The 15956-nt window shown below is 40.7% G+C and overlaps 1 protein-coding gene across 4 annotated transcripts in view; it reads left to right on the top strand.

Moving 5' to 3' along the window:
• Positions 1 to 15956, top strand: part of PLEKHH1 (pleckstrin homology, MyTH4 and FERM domain containing H1) — a 74756-nt gene that overhangs the window by 41732 nt on the left and 17068 nt on the right. For all 4 annotated transcript variants that reach the window (XM_089521712.1, XM_089521710.1, XM_089521709.1 and 1 more), the window contains 9 exons: positions 439 to 549; positions 1167 to 1253; positions 4029 to 4190; positions 5590 to 5670; positions 7472 to 7651; positions 10620 to 10734; positions 12834 to 12946; positions 13133 to 13306; positions 14262 to 14359. In XM_089521712.1, the coding sequence (XP_089377838.1) occupies positions 439 to 549; positions 1167 to 1253; positions 4029 to 4190; positions 5590 to 5670; positions 7472 to 7651; positions 10620 to 10734; positions 12834 to 12946; positions 13133 to 13306; positions 14262 to 14359 (1121 nt within the window). The remainder of the gene's footprint in view (positions 1 to 438; positions 550 to 1166; positions 1254 to 4028; positions 4191 to 5589; positions 5671 to 7471; positions 7652 to 10619; positions 10735 to 12833; positions 12947 to 13132; positions 13307 to 14261; positions 14360 to 15956) is intronic.

The following is a 15956-nucleotide window of genomic DNA, read 5'->3' as shown; positions in this document are numbered from 1 at the left end:
ATACCTGTTTTACTGAATCCTGCAGAAGGGGAGGCACTCACCCTAACAAATTCTGACAACCCAATGTATGAAAGGATATTTTTAACTTCATAATTAATTGGGTAATCTAGCAAGTTAGTGAAATTACTAGAAAAATGAATTAATAGCTCAATGAGTTAATTAACTAGTTAATTCCAAGTTTTCAGCAGAGGCACTTGCAGACAAAACTCTGAAGATTAGCTCAATATGGCGTGGAAGCAACTGTTTTTTAGATACCCTTGTAATATTCCTATACATTCTGGTCTTTATGTATTGCCAGCATCCTATTCCAGGCAATCTGGAAAAATTGGAGGCAATTTGGGAATATCAAGCAGGCAAAATGGACTACTTGAAGACTAGGAAAGTCAACCCCACTGATTAATAGGAATCAGGAAAATGCATTTGTTTTGTCTTATCTAGGAACTTCTAGAAAAATCTGGTTATTTACTGAAACTGGGTGACCAGGTAAAGGCATGGAAGAGACGATGGTTTGTTTTGAGAAATGGACAAATCATGTATTATAAATCGCCGGTGAGTTAATAACAAATATTCATACTTGCAATTTTAATAAATAAAAGCAACAATTCATGCTTATCTTCAATACTTTATTTTTCATTCTCCCTTATGATAACATTCCAGAATGATTATATCATGCTTTGTCACCTCCTAAAAAACCTACAGAAATCCTACCTATTAAAATTTATCCCCACTTACAACTAATTCATGAGCCAGCATAAAGTAGTGGTTTGAGTATTGCACTACAACTCTGGAGACCAGGGTTTGAATTCCTGTGCAGCCATGGAAATCCACAGGGTGATCTTGGGCAAGTCACATTCTCTCAGCCTGAGAGGCAGGCAAATGCAAGCCCTCTCTGAACAAATCATGCAAATCTTGCCATGATAGGCCTTAGGTTGTTGTAAACTGGAAACAACTTGAAGGCACACATTAACTGTAATGGATAACTGATCGAAACAATCTGTTTTCAGCGTTGCTTAAAAAAAACCTATTGCTAACATTTTCATGTTGTGTGGGCTTGGTTTCCAGCTCCCTACTTGGCAAGTGTTTTTTTTTTCCACTGAGTTTTCATCCTGTATTTCATTTGTCCATTTTCATTCATCATTATATCTTTTTTGCTTCTTTCTTCTCAGAGTGATGTCATCTGCAAGCCACAGGGGCGGGTTGAGCTGAATTCTTCTTGCCAGATTGTACGGGGTGAAGGATCCAACACTTTCCAGGTCAGCCTGACTTATTGATTTTTGTTTATTGTTTGTGAGGTCTAAGGGAGCAATCGTAAAGATAAGAAGCCAGATGGAGCTGTCCCACCTCAGAGGATTCATTCTATCCCAAGCCCTACAAATCTCTTGCAGGAAGGGAGCAAGTATCATCTGAATAATTTTTCAGTGGGATTCTTTGTCTTTTAATAGAAATCCTTCCTGTTGTTGTCAGTGTGAATGAAAATAGATGTACTCTGAAGGGCATCTGATTTTCTCTTCATTTTGGAAGCAAGACTGCAAATTATGCAGGCTAGGAATCCAACAGAAACACTTCTTTTCCCTCTCTGCCCTCTAACATACCTTCCAACATGTGCTTTTGGGCCTTTTATGAGGTTGACACCATGGAAGCCTCTGTGTTGACTCGGTGGGGCTTGGAGGGACTGGTCCAAAATCAAATAATTCTGAGTTTGGGACATAATTGACGACTGTGGTGGTGGTCTGATTCAGCCTATAATGCCAGAGATGTATTCGGATTGCATCTTAAAAAAGAATGGAGGTGCTCAAAAGGCATGAAGGAGCAATGTTTTAGGCCTGCTATATCTTCCCATTGATTTCAATGGGAATTGATTGATTGATTGATTGATTGAAATTTTATTTATATACCGCCGTTCCTATGATCACGGTGGTTTACAAAACAAAATGAAAATACGATACATTACAGATTACAGATATAATACAATACAGATCACAGATTAAAAATAAAATTAACAGCAAAAATCCCTCATATAAAACCATACACTACTATACATCATTAAAATCCGTCATTAAGACCAGTCCAGATAATAAAACAGTCTAAAAAATACAATACATAGTATACAGGAGCAAAACAGTCAGGACATGTGGGGGAAGGCTTGATGAAATAAATGAGTCTTAAGGTTTTTTTTAAATGACTCCAGGGAGGGGGCTAAGCGGAGCTCCTCAGGGAGAGCGTTCCAAAACTGCGGGGCCACAACAGAAAAAGCCCTTTGCGCAGTCATTGCATATCTTGTCTTGAGAACACTCAGAAGTTTTTTCCCACCTGACCTGAGAGTGCGGGGCGGATTGTATGGGGAGAGGCGGTCCTCCAAGTACTCTGGGCCCAAGCCATTTAGGGCTTTATAGGTAACAACCAACACCTTGTATTGTGCCTGGAAGCGAATTGGCAGCCAGTGCAGATCTTCCAGTATAGGTGTTATGTGGCTGGCCCTGGAGCTACCAGTGACCAGCCTGGCGGCCATATTTTGAACCAACTGCAGCTTCCGAGTTTGGTACAGGGGTTGCCCCATGTAGAGCGCATTACAGAAATCGAGTCGAGAGGTTATTAATCCATACCATTTCTAGGGCTTCCCTGTATCTATTGCTGATTTGGGACCAGTCTGGTACAGTAATTATAGTAGGCAGGGGAAGGCTGTAGATCCTCTCCTGGAATATCCCTGGCATATCTCCTTTCTACCTCCCTCTGACCAGTGGCATCACTAGGATTGGTGTCATCCAGTGCGGTAACTCGTGGTGTCATGCCCCTCTCATTGACCTCCTCCTATACAACACCCATTCAGAATCCTTAGTAATGTTTTTGTACTAAGTTACTCATAAATCATAGTTCCCGTATATCACTGAATGTAATGGTAATAGTTGTGACATAAACAACTAGCAAAATTAAAATTATACCTTTAAATTACAATATCATATGCACATAATAAATGTATTTACATACACAGTTTCACGTGGTTAGAATAAAAATTTTGTAAAATGTGCTGTTTTAAAATAATATTTTTAAAATTATTCTTTTAATTTAAAAATTATATTTTGAAATTTGAAATTTTATTTTTTTAAAAAAACAGGGACCTCTCCTTTCTCTTCCCACTGAGTCTCACCTCACTCACACCATCTCTTCAGCACTTTAAAGAGATACATGCAAATGCCACAACTCATTTCTGCCAAAGTGCAGATGTTTGAGGAGCAGTGGTGCCACACACCCGCTCCTTTTAGGGTGTCCCTTAATGCGTTCTGAACCTCCTGCACCCCCTAGTGATACCATTGCTTCAGACATTGAGGAAAAATTGGCTACAGAAGTTTTCATGCTGCAAAGAGGGGGTACGAATCTTAAAGTCAGATTTCTTCTTCCAAGTCAGACTTCCCCTCTCCTATGTTTCCTCCCCCAGAGGTAGGGGCACGACATATTGGCCTAAGGAATATAGAATTGTGTCTTGAGGCAATTTATGGGCAGTGTCTTTAAGGAATTTTACTTTAATGAATGTGGGGAAAGTGTCAGGAGTTAAACAGTGGTGTTCTTACACTGGTTGTCTCGATGCGGAGGGGACCTCTGGGGGTACTGGTGAAGGGGCTAACAGGGATGGCATATGCTCCCTCTCCCTGAGCTAGCCTGTGCTTTTCCTGATGAGAAAAAGGACTGGACAGCACATGGGGGACAGAGTGTGCATGGGGAAGCACAGTGGTGAGCATACAGGGGGAATGGAGCAGTATGCATGCAGGAGGAACAGGATGAGTACATGTGCAAATGATGGAGCAACACAGGGGGACAAAGTGGCATGCACACCTGGGGGACAGAGCAGTGGTGGTGGAGCAGGAGGAGCTGACTGGGTCTCACCCCTCCTTCTAGGGTGTCACCCGGTGCGGGCTGCACCCTCTGCACACACCCCAGTGATGCTACTGGAGTTAATACATTGCCTGCCCTCCCTCCCCCTCACACACTTGATTGTTCATGCCTTTTGTTTATTACATTTTCTTCACTTTTAGCTCATCACTGAAAAACGAACCTATTTCCTGACAGCTGACTCTCCTAACATCCTGGAGGAGTGGATCCGTGTCCTTCAAAATATCCTAAAGGTGAATGTGACCAGTCCCTCTCAGGTGCCTCTCAGGGATGCCAAACCCACTGTGAAAGGGTGGCTCACCAAGGTAATTGTATAGTTACGCTACTAGATATTGTAAGTCTTCTCTCTTAACAGCATGCAAAATGAGCTATCAGCCAGGAAAGGTTTAGGAATATGCAAAAGTATTAAACCCATTGAAAAGATAGAACAGTGATGTGCCTTATAGTGGATTCTTAATGGCTGCAATTTTGCTCACCCAGCCACCCAAACTGGATTTGCCATGGGTTTCACCCTCTCCCAGGATATGATTATTTCAAAATTGGAAGTGACAAGAGATGCACTGTTAGTTTTTTGAAGGAAATGCCACACACGCACACTAAAAAAAAGAATATGCACAGAAGTTTCCAGGAGCAGTAAGTCTCCTTTTTTGGCAACACAAAAACAAAAGCAACCCAGTGTGGTCAGGAAGAGGTTCAGGAGGGTCCTACAGACTCATAAAAATGGCCTTGTGGGTTGCAAGATTCCTAACCCTGCTTTGGAAGGATTAATCTTTTCTCTCATTTCATCATGTCTCATCTCTCAGGTTTGGGCTGATCAGATGAATTAACATTGAAGCAAAATCTGATCCATTTTGAAAGGAAAAGTTGCACTCTTTCAACAGCTACCTTTTCATAATTTTGTAGTGTATTCTAGCAGCCTAAACACAAACCAAATTAATATCATCTCTTTGTCATGGTGTCTACATAGAGCAGAGGACTGCTTCAGGATAGAGGCTGGTGGAGGTGTTTTGACTGCCCCTCCCTTCTTCTACAGTAATTCCCAAACTCAGGTTCTCTAGGTGCTTTGGACTTCAGCTCCCAGAAGCCTCAGCTTTCTTGCCCAGTGGTCTGGGATTCTGGGAGCTGAAATTCAAAACACCTGGAAGGCTAATGTTTGGAAAGCACACAAAAGATAAAGTTTGGGAACAGTGTTGCACCTTATAGGGTTTTGGATTGAAACCTAGACCCTCCCCCTAAGTCAGCCTAAGTCTGAATGGGAATGTGACCAAACTGAGCAGCATTTAGGCTGAAGAACATTTTGAAGAAATCAGAATACCCTTCATTTCTAGACCTTAAATTGTTGTTTTTATGTGCCTTCAGGTTGACTCTGGATTTTGGTATAGCATGATGTAGTGGTTTGAATGTTGGACTAGGATTCCAGGAGACTAGGTTCAAATCCCTACTTAGCCCTGGGCAAGTCACACTGTCTCAGCTTTAGAGGAACGCAGTGACAAACCTCTGAATTATTTTGCCAAGAATATCCTAGAATAGGGTTGCCATAAATCTGCCACATAATAAAACCAGCAATTTGTTCTAGATCTTAAGTAGTCTTCTACCAAATGCAATTGTAGTTTTTTGTCCAAAAAGATACTTCTTTATCTAACTTTCTAATAGTATTAATGGAGCCATACAAATAAGTTGTGAGAGAATATCTTTGTTCTTCAGGTGAAACATGGACGCTCAAAGCTGGTTTGGTCTGTCCTGATTGGAAAAACCTTCTATTATTATCGTAACCAGGAGGACAAGGTATGTTTTCTCCTCTCTTGTATTTAGCATTTTATCACAGCAGCCCTACCAACACAGCCTATATCCTATTTTTAAATTAATTTATTTATTTAGTCACAAATATTAACACCCTCTTACACATTCAAACAGTATTAATATTATTTTGAAGACATGAAACTATTAGAGACCATGATGTACACTTGCCCCTCTGTTTTCATGGACTTCAGATCTGTGACCCTTGCTTACTCGCAAGGAGCAAATGGAAGGGGTTAAAATGGGGCATGCACCCCCATTGAAGTCTATGGGGCTTGAATATCTGTGAGTTTGGTTTTGTGTTTCCAGAACGGATCCTCCATGAAAATGGAGGGATGACTGTATTCATAGGAATCTCTAGTCTGATTTGTGTATTTAAAGTGGGGTTATGCTGAACAACAGTGAAAGAAAAGGACAGAGATTTGGCTGTAGAATTATCTGGGACAAAAGATTGACAATACAATATGGCTTTATTATTTAAGTGCAGAATTTTGGAATAGACTTGATACAGAATGAGCTCTGGCTATATTACATCAAGGCTAGACCAAGGAAGCAGAGTGGGCATAAGCTTGGAGAAGCAAGTATAGGTTTGGATCTGCTCCTGTTCCTTTTGGCTCTCCTTCTGTTCTCCAGGCCTTTTGCCAGTGCTACTTGTTGTGCCATTTGTCCCATGGCAGTTATTGTTGAATTAGCACTTCTTGAGCTAGACAGCCAGCTGGGAGTCCTCATTGCTGAATGTGTCTATGGAAATGATAAGATAGGAAACTGGGAATTGTGCCAAGATAAAATACTATACAGAGAAGTTTACTGGATGCAGAATAAAGGTATTTCAGCCTACCCTTCTGGCTATAAACAAAATTTTGGCAATAGTTTTAAACACTACAAAGTGTTCTTGCGTCAGCATACTCACTAAGTAGGCCAGTCAAAGGACACCAGCTGAGAGGATATAGAAAACTAAGCCCCAGCCAAGCCAGGGATGGGGTGGGGGTTAAGGAATATTAGGCTTACATTTATTTTGACCCTGTCTTATAGGAAAAGGGGAGATATAAATCATATGATTAGCAATTTGTTATTTGTAATAACTTTAAGGAATGTCAGAAGGCAAGAGGTACTCAGTGTTTGAAGTCTTTAAAGGCATATGTAATGCTCACTCAGCTACAGAGTGGAGACACAGTTTTCCTAGCCAGAAAGTAGTGACAAAACCTGTATCACCAGATCTGGTTTGTATACTTGTATTGAAATATATTCTTGCTATGTCATGTCTGTAACTTTGTAATCTCATTTTTTGCATGCCGCTTTATCTTACAAAATGTTATAAAAAGTCAAGGGATTCGGTAATTCAGGTAAAGAAGTTGCCTCTGATACTTATAAAACTTTTTTAAAATAATCTGGTAGATTAGAGCATTTGTCCAGGAGTGACACTTGGTCAGGAGAGAGCCAGACATGATAAATTAACCACCTGCTCTAGAGTGGGCAAAGTGCAGAAGGTATGTTCCCAGGAAAACCCAGCACTAAGACTTAATTTTGCACAATCCAATAGCTCACCTTGGTGTTAAAACAGATTGCCTACAAACTAGTTATACTGGAGAGAAGTTGGTAACCATTTCTTATAGATAGTGACCCTGGAACAGGGTTGAAAATACTGTTTGCGCTTAAAATAGATGGAATGAGCTATACTCCACTATACCTGATGTATTAGAAGTGCCTGGTAATAGAAGCAATAGTTTCATAGAGATATGTCTCATGGCTGTGACTTCTTCCACCCTGTATGTTTCCCTTCTCTTCTCAGTGTCCTCTAGGCCATTTGTATGTGCGTGAATCAAAGGTGGAAGAAGTGGATCGCTCTTGTGATTCTGATGAAGATTATGAGACTAATGGTGGGAGCCTTCTTTCTTCACATTGCACTCTGGTTATTCACCCTCCAGAGCAAAGTCCTACCTATCTGCTCATTGGTAGTAAACAGGAGAAGGTGTGTAGAGATTTGCTGTCACATAGAAGTAACTATCACACTCAAAACATGAGAAATAAAAAGAAAAAGGGATGTTGGAAAAGAGAAATCTAAGCACTTTTAGGACTAGTTTATCATGTGCTTTCATGGATTTCAATCCACTTCAGATGCACAGAAGTGGACTAAAGGGAATGAAAGCCACACAAAAGCTCATGACAGAATAAATGTAGTCGAGCTGTTTGACAGTGGAATACACTCCCTCGGAGGGTGGTGGAGTCTTCTTTGGAGGTTTTTAAACTGAGGCTGGATGGTCATCTGTCGTGGGTGCTTTGATTGTGAGTTTCTGCATGGCAGGAGGTTTGACTGGATGGCCCTCATGGTCTCTTCCAACTCCATGATTCTATGATTCTAAAGGCGCTGCTAGATTTCTCCTTTGCCCTTACCCTCTTCCTTTTTATGCTGCAACAGATTAGAACAGTATCTCTTCAGAAAGAAAGCTGGACAGTTAAGAAAGCAATATAGGAAGAGAAATAATTCATTTGAGATGTAATTCTGGAGAAGAGTGCTGAGGTTGCCATGGACAGCCAAAAAGTCAAACAAATGGATCCTATAGCAGCAAGACTGAGGCTGTCATACTCTGGCCACATCATAAGGAGGCACAACTCACTGGGGAAAAAATAATGCTAGGAAAGGTGGAGCAGTTCTCAACCTGTGGCCGCGACCCCTTTGGGGGGTCCAATGACCCTTTTACAGAGGTAACCTAAGACCATCGGAAAACACATATTTCCAATGGTCTTAGGAACTGAGACACCATAATTTTATGGTTGGGGAACTGTATTAAAGGGTTGTGGCATTAAGAAGATTGAGAACCACTGTGCTAGGTGGATGGACTCTATTAATAATAATAATGATGATAATAATAAGTTTTATTTATGTTTTCCCGCCTCTCCCAGTGGATCGAAGCGAGATTACAGTCAGATTATAAAATTTGCCAACAATAATTCTAATAACAATATTAAAATCACAATATAAAAGCCATGCATTATCTAAAACAAATTAATACAATATAAAGTCTCAGGTTAACATTCCAAAATATACTCCTATTCAAGAGAAAGGAGGTCATGTGTATGAATTTGCAGGACCTGAGCAGAGCAAAATCAAGGCACTGCCCCTCAAGTATGAATTCTGCCTTCTCAAATGAAATTTTCTGTCACGCTCCACATTTCTAGCATTGTAGAGTGAGAATTGTTTGCACCTAGAAGTAATAAATATGTTGTGTTTGCATTCCCTAGGCAACTTAGTCTGCCCTTTTTCTTTGGTTGCTTAAATTGTATTTCTAAATGTTCAACTGAAGTTTTAAGTTACAACAATTCCGAAAATTCAGGCACTGAAGAAATGTTTCATTGGCTGGCCAGAATTCTTATTTGAGGGGTGCCTCAGTTTTGTTTCCCTGTAGCTAGACCCCTCTGTGCAGCCCTCCCGATATTATTGTAATAGAATCCCATCAGCCGTAGCTAGGATATGAGTAATGCTGGGAGTTGCAGTCCAACAGCATCTGGAAGGTTGAAGGATTTCTTCCCATGCTGGAAGGCATCAGCAAAGGAGATGCCCCAGAGTGATGGGCATGATAGAATCCTCCCACAGGTTGGCAGGTTCCAATTATTGGCCAAGATCTCCAAAAGAAAATTTGGTCACTATGTACATTAGGGAAATCTGAGATCACTAGAAGGCAGAAATGCATAATGTGGATATTTACTGCCCTGATTGTGATGGGAAAAGATAACTGAGGCTGTAATTATGTATGCACTATCCTAGAAGTAAGACCAATTGAAAAAGACTGGATTTACTTCTATGTAGACAAATATAGACGTTACTGAAAGTAAGCACCACTGAACCAGAGATTGGCGGGGGGGATCCCTCTGTCAGCATGAGCACTTTTCATACTGACTAGGGGATTCCCATGTTCTGTCCTGAACATAAACAGGACTGCTGTTGAAGATTTTAAAGAACTCTTGCTAATGAGGGTCACCCAGTATTGAAGTAGAAAGGGAGTTCTGTGCAAGACAGCTCTTGATGTATCTGACCTTTAACTGTTTCCAAATATAAGCTTTAAGACTTCCTTACAGTCCTTCAGAGCTTGTTTAATTACACTTCAGTGTTTATGGGCCCGAACAGACAGGCCAAAATAAAGCTGCTTCGGGTCACTTTGGAGGTATGCTGTTTAAATGACACATGCATCTTAAGAGGCCAGAAGCTGTGCCAAAGTTGTGCTCCAGTTCTTAGGACTGGAGTATGGCTTTGGCATGGCTTCCGGCCTCTTAGGACACATGCATCATTTAAACAGCATATCCCCAAAGTGACCCAAAGCAGCTTTAATTTTGCCTGTCTGTTCGGGCCCTATGTTATTTATATCCATTTCAATGGCAACAGTAAAATTAAGTGGTCCCTTGGTATCCTCTGGGATTTGGTTGTAGGACCCCGCATGGATAACAAAATATGTGAATGCTTAAGTCCCATTAAATATATTGACATAGTAAAATGGTATCCCTTATATAAAATCAATAGGAAAATCAAAGTTTGCTTATGTCTTTGGGGAATATTTTCAAGCCATGGAAGGTTGAATCCATAAACCATGGTTATGAAAAGCCAACTGTAATAGAATAGTTGGGAAGAAAGGTTTGCTTGTTAGGAAATGAATGAATTTGCTGCATGGGGAAAGTATTACGATCTATTCCCAGGTACAAAAATCCTGCAATTTAATATTTGAGAAATAAAATCTATAGTTTTGAAACAATGAACAGCCTTGTGCTTGTTGTCCTATTGATAGTTCAAAATTAGAAAACAATAGCAAGAGAGCTAGAATTAATTCTGGCTGTTTGACACTGGTGACAGTTTAAATGAAGCATCTGAAAGTATGCTTCAAATGTTCTGCAGTGTATTAAGTAAACTTTGAAGTTTCACTCATTCTTCTTTACCCTTCTGCTCCAAGGATACTTGGTTGTACCACCTAACAGTAGCAGCAGGCAGCAGCAAGAGCAGCACAAAAGTGGGCACTGCCTATGAGCAGCTGATTGGAAAGCTACTGGATACAGAAGGGGATCCAAGTAAGTGTAGAGCAAACTGATTGTCACTCAGGGAGGGAGCTTATTTATGAGTCTAAGGAGATTATCACACTCGGCTTTTAAACCATGATTCCAATGAGAAGGAAGCGGCATCAGCAATGCTGATCACACAACACTACTTGCCTCCCATAGCTGCCCCATCCCTGATCTGTTCCTTTTCATTCACGGGGGAATAGGGTAGTTTTGGCAGTTCCTTCCTCTGAAATATAGCCTGCAGCACCTGGTATTCATTGGTGGTCTTTCATCCAAGTACTAACTAGACAGACCCTGCTTAGCTTCCAGGATCAGACAGGATCTAGTGTCTTTTTATGGACTGGTGGTACTTAGGCCCTACCACATTTTTTTTTATTGTAAAATTTTTAAACAATTTTATCTGTGAGCTGCCATGGGTCCTTTTCTGGGAGAAAGGTGGCATAGAAATTAAATAAATAAATAAAGCAGCTGAGTCCCGCATTTGGGGAAATTGCAGGGGTCACCACACCCAGAGTGTAATGGATGAGCCTCACCCTGGGAACCACCTTCATGATCATGGTAATTCCCCTGAAAGTAAGTACTGACTGGTATCTTACCAAACTACAAATCCCAAGATTCCATGGAATATAGCCATGACACTTAAAGTGGTATCAAAGTATTATAATTGTGTAGTGAGAAAAAGGCCATCATATGGAGAACTCCAGTAGTAGTAAGCAACCATGGTAAGCATGGGAAATTCCTTTGCAAAGCCAGTTCTGTTCTCATGCCCTTCCCAACATTTGCATGAAACAGAATGGCTTGAGCACCCATCTGGACTTGGACTGTGGAAATAAAAAGAACTCTCATTCTGAAATCAGACTCTGGCAGCTTTCATCCAGGTCTCTGTGATAAACTAGCAGAATGGCAACTGTAAAGTCGAAGGCTTTCATGGCCGACATCCATAGTTTTTTGTGGGTTTTTCGGGCTTTGTGGCTATGTTCTAGCAGACTTTCTTTCTGACGTTTCTCCAGCATCTGTGGCTGGCATCTCTGAAGGTGCCAGCCACAGATGCTGGTGAAACGTCAGAAAGAAACTCTACTAGAACATGGCCACATAGCCCGAAAAACCCACAAAAAACTAAGAATGGCAATTGCCTTTTTACTCTGTTTAGAGTACGGTATTACACACTGTGTATATATCCTGTTATAGGCTAGCCATACTAGTGAGTGTGACATTGCTGTTTTAAGCAGGGAAGTACCAGCTCACCTTAACTACGATTGGAAGCTAAACCCATATTCATTATTAATGTTACAGTGGGTGCTTTTTTGCTGAAACACTTTTCTAGTTATAAATGAGTGTAGTGCTATAAACTTTGCTGTGCTGAATGCCAGTTATTTAGTATGGATGCCCTAATGCAGAAATAACCTCTGCCTCTTCAGAATGAAATCAGGTGTATCGCTTTCTGGTACAGCTTGCATGTAAAAGCTTCACATGTCTGGGAGAAGGATTATAGTTTTGCCTTTTCATTGATGCATTAGCTTTCCACGAGTGTAAAGTTTTTAGTGTGGCAGGGAACGGAAAGAACAGGTTGCTTACCTGTATCTGAGGTTCTCTGACTGTTTACCTATGATTTCACACAATTAGGTTTTGCACCTGTGCAGAACCTTTTGTGCAACTTTCTAGATGAGCTTTTTCTCAGGGAACCCTGTGTCTTGCTTCCTCAGCCTGAGCACCTGGGTACAAGTCAGCTAACTTTCCTCAGTTCCTTTTCATCCACAAAAATGAGTGGAAGTTCCTTCAGAAAAAGCTCAGTTCTGGAATGTTCTGTGAGAGGCTCTGTATACGTGCAACACCTAATTGTGTGATTCTCAGAGACCATGAAGAAGAACTTGCTATTCTCCCAACTACATTCTGAAAGGAGGCCATCCTTTATGAGCTGTGTGGCTTGAAGACATAAGATACCAATAAGCTAATATGGTTTTGTTAACATGATGATGATGCTGATGATGGTGATTTGGCAAGAGTGTTGTGTTTGTATATACTTATGTGTGCTTGCATGCAAACAAGATGCCTTGTGTCATGCAATATTTGACCAAGTTTTCACAGCTTTGTCCTGTCTACCAATTCAGATTCTTCTTTGTGGAAACACCCTGTGCTGTGTTTCAGCAAGGATGGGCTGCAGACATCCCTCACCACTCTGCCTTCAGAAGCATTGCAGACAGAGGCTCTCAAACTCTTCAAGGTATTCCAAGAAAGCTGTATTGTGCGTTTTGGTTCATTCAATAAAGTTATCACTGTTTGGTGGATTTTTGATGCTGTTGAAGTTGTATTTAGGTTATCATCAACATGACTAGGAGGAAAACTGAAAAGTGTTAACTACCAATCTCTCTCCATTCATGTGTGTCTGTTCTGCTTGTCTGTGTTTCAGTCTTGCCAGCTATTCATCAATGTCCCTGTAGAAGGCCCATCAATTGATTATCATGTTACACTTGCACAGACAGCACTACAAGTCTGCCTAACCCACAGTGAGCTTCAGAATGAAATCTACTGTCAGTTGATGAAACAGACCAGCAGAGATGGTCAGAATCATTCTGTCATCCAGGTGAATTTCCATATGCCTTTCCCGTCCTCTAAATACTGATTGTATATGCTAATTGCTATGTTTGAGAGTTAAATAACAATTATCAGGAAATGTTTTAATGTGTTGAATTAGCACTGGAGACAATTGTGTTTATTTTCAATAAAGAGAAGAACTGGTGAATGACTGAAATAAGGGATGATACTGTAAATATAAACTGAAACTATAGAGGCAGGATATATTGATTCAGCTGTACTGGCTAAAGAATGGAAGTTGTAACAGTGACACTTGAGTATTTCTAGGGTTGCCATATCTCGCTTTTGGATGGGACTTTCCCTGGTTTTGGGCCTTTAAGAAGGTCCCGTCCCGGCTTTCCAAGATTTCCCGGGTTTTGGCCGCCACTGCTGCCATCACCCGCGAGGGAGCCGTGAGGAGGGGCCTAGCTGGCTGGCTAGGCCCCCAAAAAGGAGACCTTGCCATGGCTCCCTCATGGGCAGTAGCAGTGGCAGCAGCAGTGGCAACCAAAACTCAAGGCCTCCTTCTGCCACTCTGCCGGCCATGATGGAGTGGAGAGGGAGAAGGAAGCCTTGCCACGGCAAGGCTTCCTTCTCCTCTTTGGCTCCGCCAGCCATGACAAAAACATCTGTGGCTACTGTTAAAGATATAATTTTGCCTTCTTGGAACTTGAGAGTGATTAATGCTGTCCTTGCTTCAAGGGCTGCTTTACGTTTTATGGGAGATAGAGCATATTCTTAAAAATAAAAGCCCCCGGACAAGGAACCTCAGGCAACTGCAGCTGCCCTTGTGCATATAGATATGTCTTTTACACTCATATGCCTTTCATGTGTAGAATTTTCAGTGTGTGACACAGCTCCCAGCAAAAATTGGATCCAGGACCTTTTTGTCTTAAGCATAAAAGAGCAGAATAGAAGTAGTTATTTTAATCTTTGTAAACAGGTTTTTCTTTTTCCCTCCACAGTGCTGGCAGTTATTGGCTCTTTGTACTCCTCTGTTCCTGCCTCAGCACCACTTTCTCTGGTATCTCAAGCATCACCTGCAGCAGCATGCGGACCCAAAGTGAATATCTTGTCTTTTACCCTTGCTGAGTTATTTTGAATTTATTTTATCTGAGCTATATAACCAGATCAGACCTGAAGGCTCTAATTAAGAATTGCTCTACAGAAAGCAACCACAAAATGGAAGCTGTTTAAAATGGTCTTTGTGTGGAAATATTGTTTACATATTTTTATTTAATATAATGTTTGTGCCACTTCTCATGAAAGCATTTGAAGTAGGGTAAGATATTTTAAAATATGTAAGATTAACAGAAATGATTAAAGTTAAGCATTGTCATGGCAGGCATTACCTGTAGAATCATTGTGATTTTCAGAAATGAAGATAGTAGGTGCAAGCCGCTTTTTCAAATTACACATGCTATGCCATATTTATATAACATATATAACACATTAGTCCTACAAGGAAATTACTTCCATGAAGGAATTTTGTAATGTGCAAAGCATTCTAGCTGTTACATATGCACTGGGCTTTTGTGGGAGAGTTCAACTCACTCCTTCGGTCATTTGAAGTTCAGCAGATTCCAGCAAACCATGCAAATATTCTGAGCTGTACCCAAATTAATCCTTTTACAGCCTGCATGACAAGTGGGAACAAAAATGTGACCAGTATAGCTTACTTGTTCAACTTGTATGCAAAAAATATTATACAGAGAACAGCTTTAGACTCAGAAAGGAACATCAACAATCAAAGATATGCGGATAACAACATACTACTAGCAGAAAATGTCATAGACGTGGAACAGTTACTAAGGAAGGTCAAGAAAGAAAATGCAAAGGCAGGGTGGTTGCTGAACATAAAGAAACAAAAATAATGACCACAGATATTCTACATAAATTCAACCTAGTCAATGAGGAGATTGAAATAGTTAAAGATTTCCCCTACTTAGGATCAAACATTGTTAGGAAAGAGACTGCAATCAAGAAATAAGAGGATTAGGAAGAGGAATGACAGCTATGAAAGAACTAGACAAACTCGTAAAGAGCAAAGACATACAGTACATCTGAGCACTAAAGTTAGAAACATCCAAGCCATTGTATTCCTCATCACTATCTGTAGATGTGAAAGCTGGACATTAAAGAGAGCACACAGAAAGAAAATCATCTCATTTGAGATGTGGTGCTGGAAAAGAGTGTTGAGGGTACTGCGGAGAGCCAAAAAGACAAACAAATGGGCTCTTGAACAGATCAACCCTGAAATCTCCTTAGAAGACAAGATGATCAAATTGAGGCTGTCGTAGTTTGGCCACATAATGAGAAGGCATCAGTCACTAGAAAAGACAATAATACTAGGAATGATTTAGGGTAGGAGAAAGAGATGAAGACCACACACCAGATGGATGGACTCAATCAGGAAGTCATGGACATGAATTTGCAAGGGATCTTTTAAATGTTTCATTCATAGTGTCGCCATTAGTCAGGATCATGTAGAGGACACATAACAACAACAACAACAACAAAAATATGCTTTTATGGTCATTGCAGTGGAAAGAATTCACTACCTCCCTCATGCAATGACTCCCACCTTTTGAGACTCAGCGTCTTCTTGTGTCCTGATCCTGGCATGGCCAAGAGGAGTCAAGAACCATCTGGTTATGTCA

Source organism: Sceloporus occidentalis, unplaced genomic scaffold, assembly GCF_023333645.1.
Source record: "Sceloporus occidentalis isolate IW3139 unplaced genomic scaffold, rSceOcc1.0.p SCAF_4, whole genome shotgun sequence".
In the NCBI taxonomy this organism is placed as follows: Eukaryota; Metazoa; Chordata; class Lepidosauria; order Squamata; family Phrynosomatidae; genus Sceloporus; species Sceloporus occidentalis.
The sequence above is the reverse complement of the archived record's forward strand: the minus strand, read 5'-3'. Positions and strand labels throughout refer to the sequence as shown.